General features: G+C 48.6%; 1 protein-coding gene across 1 annotated transcript in view; it reads left to right on the forward strand.

Moving 5' to 3' along the window:
• SPTBN4 (spectrin beta, non-erythrocytic 4) overlaps positions 1–12,251 on the forward strand; it is a 73,992-nt gene that overhangs the window by 46,068 nt on the left and 15,673 nt on the right. The window contains 2 exon segments of the mRNA XM_032591494.1: positions 9,307–9,531; positions 10,517–10,606. Coding sequence (XP_032447385.1) covers positions 9,307–9,531; positions 10,517–10,606 — 315 coding nt within the window.

A 12,251-nucleotide genomic window follows, 5' to 3' on the forward strand; every position in this document is an offset into this window, starting at 1 on the left:
AGTTAGATAGCCAGCGCACTGACGGTTTCACAGGACCCTGATGCCTGTTTCCTGGATAGAGAAACCAAGGCCCAGAGGTAGGGGAATGGCTTTGCACAGAGAAAGAATGACATTCATGGAGAGCCTCCTCTATCAGTCTCTGTGCCAAGCTCTCCCTCTTTCCAGCAACCCGTTACGATCCCCCATTTTACCAATGGGGAAAGTGAGGCACAGAAGGCAAGCACCTGGCCCGGGGACACACAGCTAGCCAGTGACTCCCTAGGACACAGAGAGGGCTCAGGGAACAGACACAGTGTCTGCCTTATCTCCGCTTCTAGCTGGCAGCTGGCCAGCGGTCAGTATCTGACCATTTGACATGAATGGCTGGTGGTGCGAATGTGGGCGTCGCTTTGCACCCTCTCAAGATGTGACAGCTCCTGCCTTTATGTGCCAGGAACTATGTCTGACCATGACCCATGGGAAACTGAGCCTCCAGGAGGTGAACTTACTGGCCCAGGGTAGCAAGTGAAGAGCCTGGATTCAAATCCAGGACACCCTTGATTTTTCACTGCTCCTTTAATATATCTTCTGCATAGTTATGCTCCTAAAGGGCTTGGCATAGGGTCTGGCAAAAAAACAAAAACCCAAAAAACAAAAAAACAAAAACAAAAAACCAAGCTGACTAATAATAAAAGCATGACACTAATTACCATCTATTCATTCATCTATGCAGCGAATCTTTATTGAGCACCAACCGTATGCCAGGTGCTCTTCTAGGTGCCAGAATACAGCAGTGGGCAAAACTGACCAAAAACCATGGCCTTCCTGGGGCTCTCGTTCTAGTGGGGAGACAGGCAAAGGAGCAGAGAGACAAACAGATCTGAATCTGATACCAGTGATGTCATTGCTGTATACACAGCAGCGGCTCTCAAATGGCTCGGTCTCCAGGACACCTTTACACTCTTAGAAATCATGGAGATCCCCCAAGAGCTTTTGTTCAGGTGCATTATGCCTATTGATATTTACTGTACTAAAAATTAAACCTGAGAAATACTTCCATTTTTGATTCACATACAAACAGCAATAAGAAATCAATCACATGTCAAGCCCAAAGGGTTCTTTTGTGAAGAATATATTTTCCAAGACAAAAAAACAAAAATGAAAAAAACACCGGAAGATTGGCACTGTTTTCAGTGCTGCAACTCTTTCCCATCTGGCTTGATAGAAGATTCTCACCTTTGCTTCTGCCAGCATTTGGTTACAATGGCACGGGTCATATGGTCCCTGCAGAACCACACTATATTCTTGGAAGGGAATGGGTGTGATAAAGGCAAAAAACACCTTAGCACTCTTATAAAATAGTTGTAACCTTGCACACCCCTTGAAAAGGTGTTGGGGATGTCGTGAGCTCTTAAGAAATGAGGATCTGTGACTGTCAGGGTCCCAGACAGAAGCAGAAAGCATGCCCCACGGAGGATAACTTGAGGAAATTCAATGCTCTGCTGTCGCTGTCTTGAAATTCTTCATAATAGTTGAACAAGGGGCCCTGTGTTTTCATTTTGCACTGGGCCCCACAAATTTTGTAGCTAGTCCTGAGCCCAGCCCATCTGGAAGCCTGAAGGCAGGGGGGCCCATTGAGGCCATCTGCACGGGTCAGGCCCTGGGGCACAGAGCAGGGTGGAGAAGCTTAGACTGGGGGTCAGGAGGGGCGAAAGAAGACAGCCAGTGCAGGGGAAACTATTACTAGTGTTGTTAACGGTCTTACTGCTATTGCTAATTCCTCCCTGGCAGCACATTGCGGTGGGTAAAGGCACAGACCCAGGAATCAGGCGGGTCTGGGTTTGAATGATAACACTGCGTCTTACCAGCCATACGATGTTAGGCAAGTGGCTTTGCCTCCAGCTCCACACCTCAGGTCCTGCTCTGTATGATGGGAAACACCATCATGCTAAGTCACTCGTTGGCAGCAGGACCGCGGGAGGCAGTGGGGCACCATGGGCGAGGTCATGGTTGTGGGAGCCTAGCTGCCTGGGGTCAAGCCCTGGCTCTCTCATTTGCGAACCGATTGACCTGGAAATTACTTCACTTTTTGTGTCTCAGTCTCTTCGTCAGTAAAATGGACACAATGATCATACTGACCTCACGTGGACGTAGCGAAGATTCAAAGACATAATTTATGGAGTTGTTTCAGTATTTGTTTACAGGTTTTTAAGTTTTTGTTTTATTGTCTTCAACCGGATGGAGCGTATTATCATGTGTTCAAAGTTAGTTGGTAGTTGTTTCCTGGCCTTTGGTGTCGTTGCTATTTATGCAAAACAGTTATTTCCTTTGTTTTCCGTTTGGGGTATCCCTCCCACTCATTTTGCATTTTATTTTATTTATTTGAAATGTTTATTTTTGAGAGAGAGGGAGACAGATCTAAAGCAGGCTCTGCACCCATAGCAGCGAGCTCAATGGGGGGCTAGAACTCACAAACTTCAAGATCATGACCTGAGCCGAAGTCAGACACTTAACCAACTGAGCCACCCAGGCGCCCCTCATTTTGCTTTATAAAAATGTGTTTTGGGTGGGGGGGTGCCTGGGTGGCTCAGTCAGTTAAGCGTCCGATTCTTGATTTCAGCTCAGGTCATGATCTCATGGTTCATGAGTTCAAGCCCTAATCGGGCTCTGCGCTGAAAGTGTGGAGCCTGCTTGGGATTCTCTCTCTCTCCCTCTCTCTCTCTCTGCCCCTCCCCTGCTCACATGCATGTGCTCACTCTCTCTCTTTCTCAAAATAAATAAACTTCTCTTACAAATGTGTTTTGGGGGACGCCTGGGTGGCTCAGTAGGTTGGGCGTCCGACTCGATCTCAGCTCAGGTCTTGATCTCAGGGTCATGGGGTCAAGCCCCGTGTTGGACTCTGTGCTGTGTGTGAAGCCTACTTTAAAAAAAGTGTATTTTGGGGGGTGACATATGAAACGTTAACATAGTGCCAAAGGTTAGAGCTATCTTCAGGTCACGTGATCTTGCCAAATAGCTTGCCTGAGGCGTGCTGCCAATTAATGCTCTCTCCCCAACAGTGAACGGGAGTTCCTGTTTCCTCCCATACTCGCCCACACCCGGTGTTGTCACTTTTTAGATTTTTCCCAGTCTGATGGTTGGGTGTTTGCATTTGTATTTTCTCCCGTGACTGGTGAGCTTGAACATCCGTGTCTTTCTTTTGGCCATTTAGGTTTTGGAGGGAGGATTTGGGGCCTCCTACTCTTCCCTCCCCAAGGAAGGAAACATTTGTTCAAGCATTTGTTCCAGGGAGAGGCTGAGGCCCGGCAGAGACAAGGGTCTGGCCAGGATCACACAGAGATGGGAGTCGGGGCAGGCCCCAGAACGGGACTTTCCCCAGCAGAGGGAGCCCGAGGCGGCGGGGAGTGACTCAGTAGGCCACGGCCCCCAGATGGAGCCCAGCTGGGCCTCTGGAGCTGCCGCTGGGGAGGGGAGGGGCTGCCCAAGGCTCCGCTGTCCCCTGGGGCCGCCTGAGAGCTCAGACACTGGGCACACGCAGGAGGGCGGGCGGCCGCCATCCAGCCGGCACATTTCCTGGCTGCCGCACCCCTCAGGCCCCGGGGCCAGGCAGGGCTGGAGCGGGCTGGCTCAGGCAGAGGGGGTGTGGATGTGTGAGTGGTCTGCCCTCTCGGCCTCTCTCTGGGCCTGTCTCTCGGCCCTGCTCTCCCAGTTCCTCTGTGTGGAAACTCTGGGAGTTTCTGTCTCCCATCGTCGTCGTGTCTCTCTTTATTTCCCTTACTCTCTCACCCTCTTCTCTTTTTCTTTCAGTTCTCCATCTCTCCCTTGATCTCTCCTGATCCCTGTGTCCTCCTGTGTCCTCCCCCCTCCCCCCTCCCCAGCTGCTGCCGCCGGCTTCCTGGGAGCCCACCTGAGGCCTAGGCCACGTGACCCAGAGTCCTCTCTCAGAGCCTCCTGCCCAACTGTGCTTCCAGGCCCAGGGACCAGATGGTGGAGTCCCAAGCCCCCACTTGCCAGGTCCTCAAGGGCCTGACCAGCTGGTCTGGCTCAGCCACGGGCTCCTGCCTGGGGAGGGGGGTGGCTGGTCTCCTGCCATCTGAGGGGGACGGGCCAGGGGAAAATGCACTGGAGGATTTGCAGCTGCTAGGCTGAGTCTCTGGGGACTCCTTACCACCCACCCCACCCCTGCACACACACACACACACACACACACACACACACACACACACACACACCCGCACCAAGTAAGGCTCTTTCTCTGGCCAAGGAAACACCCCTCCCCCCCAAGCATTCTTTATCACATTTCTTCATGAACTCAGCATGGCCTAGGGGGAGAGTCTGATACAGGAGCTGCACATCCAGGGTTTGAGGCCCCATTCCACTACTGTGTGACCCAGGGCAAGTGACCCCACCTTTCTGAGCCTCAATTATTTTTTTTTAATGTTTATTTATTTTTGAGAGAGAGAGAGAGAGACAGACAGACAGAATGTGAGAGGGGTAGGGGCAGAGAGAGAAGGAGGCACAGAATCCAAAGCAGGCCTGAGCCAGAGTCAGACGCTTAACCACTGAGCCACCCAGACACCCCTAATTTTTAAAATTCTTAATTTTTATTAAATTTTTTTAATGTTTAGTTTTTGAGAGAGAGAGAGCTCAAGCGGGGAAGGGCAGAGAGAGAGGGAGAGAGAATCCCAAGCAGGCCCCACACTGTCAGCACAGAGCCCGATGAGGAGCTTAAACCCATAAACTGTGAGATCGTGACCTGAGCTGAAATCAAGAGTCGGATGCTTAACCAACTGAGTCACCCAGGAGCCCCTAATTCTTAATTTTTCATACTGCCCAGCTAAGAGAAGCAGAACAGCTTAGTGACTAGTCCAACAAACAAAGTTAGCACACGTTTACAGAGACCTTACTCTGTGCCAGGCACAGGGCCAGGCACTGGGATCCAGCTGTGAATGAAGCAAACATCCCCGTCTTCCTGACCTCCTGTGCTGTGAAGATTACATAAATTAATCCTGGCCAAGCGCTTAGAGCAGCTGCTGTCAGGGGGCAGGCATCAGGATGTGTTACCTATGATTGCTGTGATGGTAAGAAGTATAATGTGAAAAGTAAAAAGGCTTCCTTCCCCGCCGCCTCCCCCCGTGCAGTCTCGCTCTCCAGGGACGAGACCCTTGACACAGAGATGGACCATACTGAAGCTTGCCCTTTTCACCTGACAAAACACCCTGGGTGTCCTCTCTTGTCAAAGAATATATGGATCTAGTGTTGGGTGGCTCCACCATCCATCTTTAACCAGCCCTCTGCTGAGAGACCTCTGGGCTGTTTCTAATCTTCTGCTAGTATGAATACCACTGCGAGAGACATCCCCGTCCATACGTATTGAGCCCACGTGCAAACATTTCTGTAGAAAAGAGTCCTCAAGGTCCAATTTCTGGGCCAAAAGGTGTAGGTGTTAAACTTTTTGAGAGAGATTTTGAAAAGGCAGTGGACACACCTCCATGAGACAGTATTCTTCTTCCCAAGTGGTCATCAAGCTTTCTCATCTCTGCTAATCTGAGAAGTAAAAGATACTCTTTTTTTTTAAGTTTATTTATTTATTTTGAGAGAGAGAGAGAGAGACAGAGAGAGAGCGAGTGAGCAGGTGCACATGCATGAGTGGGGGAGGGACAGAGAGAGAGGGAGAGAGAGAATCCCCAATGCAGGATCTCAGGAACTGTGAGATCGTGACCTGAGCCGAAATCGAGTCAGACCCTTAATCAACTGAGCCTCCCAGACGCCCCTGAAAGACGCTTATGGTTATTTTTTTTTAATGTTTATTTTTGCACACACACGAGAGAGACAGAGCATGAGTAGGGGAGGGGCAGAGAGAGAGGGAGAGCCAGAATCCTAAGCAGGCTCCAGGCTCTGAGCTGTCAGCAAAGAGCCTGACATGGGGCTCGAACCCATGAACCGTGAGATCATGACCCGAGCCGAAGTCGGACGTTTAACTGACTGAGCCACCCAGGCGCCTGTGCCTTAGGGTTATTTTAATTTGCATTTCCCTTAACATTGAAGGAGGCTAAACATCTTTCTGTGTGTTTAATGACCAACTGTCCTTCTGTAACCTTTGCTCACATTTACAGGGAAGGATTCACATTAAATGAGTGTTCAAAATATGTGGCATTCTTGCAGAAGTAGAAAAGTGTCCGTCCTGTAATTATCCCATCTCAGTTCACACAGCCGCTTGGTGGGCAGGTTATGGAGGGGTTTTGATCTAGTGGAGAACTAGAATTTGTAACCTTAACATTTCAGATTATATGTGTTTCCAGAATTCGAATGCATTTTGATTTTCTACACATTGCTGCAGTGATTTTCTTAGTGAAAAGGGTTTTAGAGTGACTATTTTACTTTGCTTTGATTTCTGCAGCATGTAATTATGCCTTTTGAAATTCCTTTTGGATGGTTTTGACTTGTTATAACGTTTGATTTTTATCCATTTTTATGGCTCCTACAGATTGTTAACTGTATCAGCTGGGACTCAAGGGTGCAGTTCATAGAACTTCAAACCACATTGACTTGGGCTAAAGGGGAGGTTCTTGGCTCACCTAGCTGAAAAATCCAGCGGGTATGCAGCTGTAGGCATGGCTGGATCAGTTACTCAAATTATGACCTGGGCAATCTGTCTCTTTTTCTGGGACCTGCTTTCTTCTGTGTTGGCCTCCTTGTCCGGGAGTCTGTTCCTTCCTGGTGGCAACTTGGCCCCCAGCACCCCGGGCATATGTTCTAACAGCTAAGGGACCCCATGGGAAAGAGAGCACCTGCCTGAGCTCACTCGCTTTTCCCGCAAAAGTGGGAAGAGTTTTCATTGGCTGATCTTAGGTCACATGCCATCTGTTACCCAATCCCTGTGGCCAGGATGGTTGGTTTCAGTGTTCTGATTGGCTAGGTTGGGTCATGTGGCCACCCTTGGAGCTCAAGGTTCTTTTAGTCCCTCAGGAAGCTCAGGTCTGAGAGCAGGATTTGAGGTGCTGCAGAGGAAAGGGTGAATGGTGGGCTGGCAAAATCAACAGCTCTGCATTACCGAACTTTGGAACAAAAAGTCTTCACTTGATTCTTGGGTCTTGAGTATTGAGTTGCAGTCATTTGCTCTAATCTGTTACCACTTAATTTCATTATTGTTTTGCTTTCTTTTATGGCTTTCCCCCATCTGTTTAGAGTCACACAAGTAATAAATTAATATATTCTTTTGGTAAAAGATCTTACTAACCTAGAAGTCTTCAGTAAGATGTAAAGTCTCCCTTAACCATGCCTCTCATTCCCGCACCCAAAGGAAACCTCAGTTATGATTTGGTGGGCATCCTCCTGGACCTCTTTCTGTGCACTCATTCACTACCTGCATGGATTTTTACTGTTTTTAATTTTTTAATGCTTAAATTTTTTAATAATTATATTTTATGGCTCAGACATCAAAAGCTGTACAAAAAATCCTATGCAACAAGTCTCTCCTTCACCCCTGCCCCATTCATGGAGTTCTTGTCTCCCCAATAGGTACCATCTGTGATTAATTTCTTGTTTATTCCAGGGAATCGTTATGCATGTGCAACCCGTGACAAATGTAATATATTCAAATGTGTGTTCTAAGTTGCTTTTTTCTGTTAACAGTAAATCTTGACCATTATTCCATACTGATGTGGATTTGTTTAACCATTTCATTCTTGATGGGCATCGTGTTTGTTTCTAATTTTTTCCCATTATAAACTCTGCTACGATGTGATCCTTGGACAAACAGTTACAATGAACATCCTGGGACAAACATCTTTCTGCACATGTGCCAGTATTTCTTTAGTTACATTCCTAGAAGGGCAAGTGCAAATGCTGGGTCAAAACGTATGCACATTTTTGTTTTTTTTGTTTTTTTTTTTTTTTTTTTTTACATTTTGATAGGACTTGCCAAATTGCCTTCCAAAAAGGCTCTACTAATTTGCACCACCACCGACCGACAGTGGCTGAGTGTGCCTGACCGTCCCTCTGCATCTTCGCCAATACTAGATATTATCCTCCCCTTACATGTTTGCCAATCTGGTGAATAGGGAAAGATACTTTGTTTTAAATTGTATTTTCCTGCTGATTAGTGAGACTGGGCATCTTTTCGGGTGCTTAGTCTGTCTTCTGTGTTTGCCTTTTCACTGGGAGAAGTGCCTGTTCACGTTGGGCCAGCCTTTGTCTTTGGCATTGAACAAATCACAACTGAAGACCTTCTACATGGCAGACACTGTTCTAGGTGCTCAGGAATACACAGGCCAATTGACACAAACCCTGCCCTCATGAAGCTCCCATTCTAGAAGCCGGAGACCGATAAAAAAAAAAAAAAAAAAAAAAAACCTCAAATAAAGACAGAATTATCTGATGGTGGTAAGTGGAGACAAAGGAAGCAGGGAGAAGGGGAATTCTCTGACTGTCAAAGAAACTAGCTCCTTGTTCTAATATGTGTTAAATATTTTTTTCAGGTGGTCACTTGCCTTCCAACTACATTTAGAAATTTTGGTTGATGCAAAAGTATTTTATGTGACCAAATTTATAAATCTTTCCCTTTATGATTTTTTTTTTTTTTTTTTGCTTGGAAAGATTTTCTCCATCCTAAGATTATAAAAGCATTTGCCCAGGTTTTCTTCTCTGCCTTATGGATTTACTTATTCCATTTAAGTCTTTAATCCATCTGGAATTGTTTTCAGCACAAAGAGCAAGGAAGGGATCCAGCTAAACTGGTTAGCCAGTTGGCCCATGACCACTCATTGAATAATCCATCTTTTCTTTGGAGATTTGAAATGGCATCTATAAAATGTATGAATTCTCCAGTGTATTTGGGTCTGCTTTTGCACTTTCTGTCTACCCCTATGGCATACCAGCCATTTAAATCACTATAATGTTGTATTTATGACGTTTGGAAAGGTTGGCTCTTTTGGACAAGTTACCTAACTTCTCTGGGCCTCAGTTTCCACCTCTGTAAAGTAGGGTGGAAATTTGAAGGGTTGTTCTGACAATTAACGGATTAGTGGGCCGCTTTAGTCCAGGGGGGCAGGTAAGCCTCTTTGAGAAAATAATGTTTGAACTGAAATCTGATTGACAAGGCAGAGCGTGCCTGGTAGGGGGAATAGCAAAGGCAAAGGCCCTGAGGCAGGAACTTGTTTAATGTGTGGCAGCATCGGCGAGGAGGGTAGCGCTTCTGGAGGGCAAGGGCCCAGTGAAATGGTGCCTCGTGGTGACGGGTTTGGCCGTCACCATGAAGGTCCTGGAGAGCCGCAGCAGGATGGGGAGGGAGGGTGGAGCCCGTTGTCTCTGCCCCTGTCCCCACAGTCGATGGAGTCGCAGGTGGAGGAGTGGTACCGCGAGGTGGGAGAGTTGCAGGCGCAGACCGCGGCGCTGCCCCTGGAGCCGGCCAGCAAGGAGCTGGTGGGCGAGCGGCAGAACGCGGTGGGCGAGCGCCTGGTGCGCCTGCTCGAGCCCTTGCAGGAGCGCCGCCGCCTGCTGCTCGCCTCCAAGGAGCTGCACCAGGTGGCGCACGACCTCGACGACGAGCTGGTGAGGACCGGCACGGGGACGGGGCGGGACCGGGGTAACCGGGAGGTGAGGGTTGCGCGGATGGGGCGGGTTAGGAGGCCACAGGCGAGCCGGCGAGCCAGCGGGGGAGTGGAGGTTGGGAGTGGGGGCGAGGCCGTGGGACCTTGGCGAGTTCAAGGGCGGAGCTGACTGGGAGACCTACCGACTGACACCGCGCTAGACCCAGTCACTCAATCCTTCCCTTACTCATTCACTCGTTCACTTATCCACGCATTTATTCATTCACCTTTTCCACCCTCACTTACTCTCATTCCTTGATTTATTCATGAAGCCATTTAGTTGTTCACTGACTCATCCTTTATTCCTTCCCTCGCTGATTTATTACTATCCATTTATTCGCTCGCCCCTCATTCATTCATTTTCGCACTTAGTCACTCACTTCCTCATTTGCTCATTCGTTCATTTACTCACGCATTTGCTCATTCACTTGATCGTTATGGGCCCAGCTCTGGGCTTGGATGATAATGCAGTCACGGGGGTGACCAAGACGGACCCCATTCCTGCCCATGGAGGGCTCAAGAGTCCAAGGGGGGTGGGGCGGGGAGACAGAGCTCTCTCCAGACAGTGACAATCCAGGGTGATTAGGGCTGTTATGAGGAAGTTAGGAGGCAGCTGGCCAAGGTCCAGAGTCAGGGAGGGTTTCCTAGAGGAGGGGATGTCTGAGTGGAGACAGGAAGGAAGAGTCCCAGTGAGCCCACTGAGGGAGCAGGAAGGGAATTCCAGGAAGCAAGACGTGCCTGTGCAGAGGACAGAGGTAAGCACGAACCTGGCTTGAGTGCATGCAGAGAGCAAAGCAGAGCATGTCAAGAGAAGGGGCCAAAGATGTGACCAAGACTCTTTGGTGAGGAAGGGCCTTAGATACTGTGCCGGTGGCTTCCAGTTGAATTGGGATGCAGGGGTCTTTGGGTGCATTCTCCCCTTGACCTTCTCCCTGTATCCTCCCCAGGCATGGGTCCAGGAGCGACTGCCACTGGCCATGCAGACCGAGCGAGGCAGTGGTTTGCAGGCTGTCCAACAGTACATCAAAAAGAACCAGGTGAGTAGAGCCAGGGTGAGGGTGTGGGTTAGGACACATCTGGATATGAGAGAAAACAGGTCCAAGTGGTTAAGGCCCCAAAAAGGAAATTCGCTGGCTCTTGTGATGGGGAAGACTGTGATGGACAGCAGGTATAGATGCATCCAGGTACTTCCGTGATGTCATGAATCTCTCAACGCGCTGTGAGTGTGGGTGTGTGGGTGTATGTTTCTGTGGTAGCTTTGTTCTCAGGGCCAGCTCTTCTCCCCTGGTAGCGAAAGACCTCCAACAGATTCAAGTGTACATCCCACCAGTAAAACTGAAGAGGACTTCTCTCTCTCAATATTTTCAGCAATAGTCCCAGGGATAAACTCTCCCTGGCCGAGCTTGAGTCCCATACCCATCCCCGAACTAATCATGGTGGCCAGGGATTTGTCTGCTCTGTTGGCCTGGTCTGGACTCAGGGCCCACTCTTGGAACCTGCAGGTGGAGTCAGCCTTAATCACCTGGGCTGAGATTGAGGCAAGGGGGTTCCTCAAAGGAAAGCCAGGGTCCCACGAGTAACAGTGAGAAGCATGGCTGTTGGGCAAGGACAAAGAAAAACAACAGTAGATGAGAACCCAAACCACCCACAGGGAGAAAGGACGAGCTAATCAGTGGGAGAGCGCCGACTCCCCAGCTGATCAAGGTGGGGGTGCTTTTGAGCCCCAAAGAGCTCTCTGGATCTCTGTTCACTTCTCCGGGCCTTAGTTCCACATCTAAATTTTCAAATCACTTAGCCGAAGGACTCTTCAGTCAAAGCAACTCAGTCAAAGCCTAGTGTAAGACACATAAAAGAGGAATACTACGACTACCGATAATAATTACACATGGATTAAAAGACTTACTGTGTGCCAAGTGCCGTCCTAGGGGGGTATGTTGGTTGTTTAATTTAATCCCCACAGTAACCCTACCAGCTATTCTCATTACCCCCTTTACCAAAGAATATGAGTTGGGAGAATGGGCACTGAGAGATGGAGGGGAGGTGGGTTTACAAATTATTCTCAAAAGTTTGTGACCACGCTGCACAGATGGAGGGTTTTTTTAGATTTTGTTCTTCTTCTTCTTTTTAAGTTTATTTATTTTGAGAGAGAGAGAGAGAGAGAGAGAGAGAGAGCAAGCTCATGAGCAGGGGAGGGGCAGGGAGAAGGGAGGGGAGAGACAATCCCAAGCAGGTTGCACTTAGCATGGAGCCTGACTCTGGGCTCAATCCCACAACCACGAGATCATGGCCCGAGCTGACATCAAGAGTTGGACACTTGGGGCGCCTGGGTGGCTCAGTCAGTTAAGCAGCCGACTTCGGTTCAGGTCATGATCTCACGGTGCGTGAGTTCAAGTCCCGTGTCGGGCTCTGTGCTGACAGCTCAGAGCCTGGAGCCTGTTTCAGATTCTGTGTCTCCCTCTCTCTGACCCTCCTCCATTCATGCTCTGTCTCTCTCTGTCTCAAAAAAAAATAAACGTTAAAAAAAAAAAAAAATATATATATATATATATATATATATATATATAAACTCTCTAAAAAAAAAAAAAAAGAGTTGGACGCTTAGCCAACTGAGCCACCCAGGCGCCCCAGCTTTCGTGTCTCTGTTTCGATGAACACACTCTTGGCCGTTGACAGTGTTGAGGA

This window comes from Lynx canadensis, chromosome E2 (genome assembly GCF_007474595.2).
Source record: "Lynx canadensis isolate LIC74 chromosome E2, mLynCan4.pri.v2, whole genome shotgun sequence".
NCBI classification, from domain to species: Eukaryota; Metazoa; Chordata; class Mammalia; order Carnivora; family Felidae; genus Lynx; species Lynx canadensis.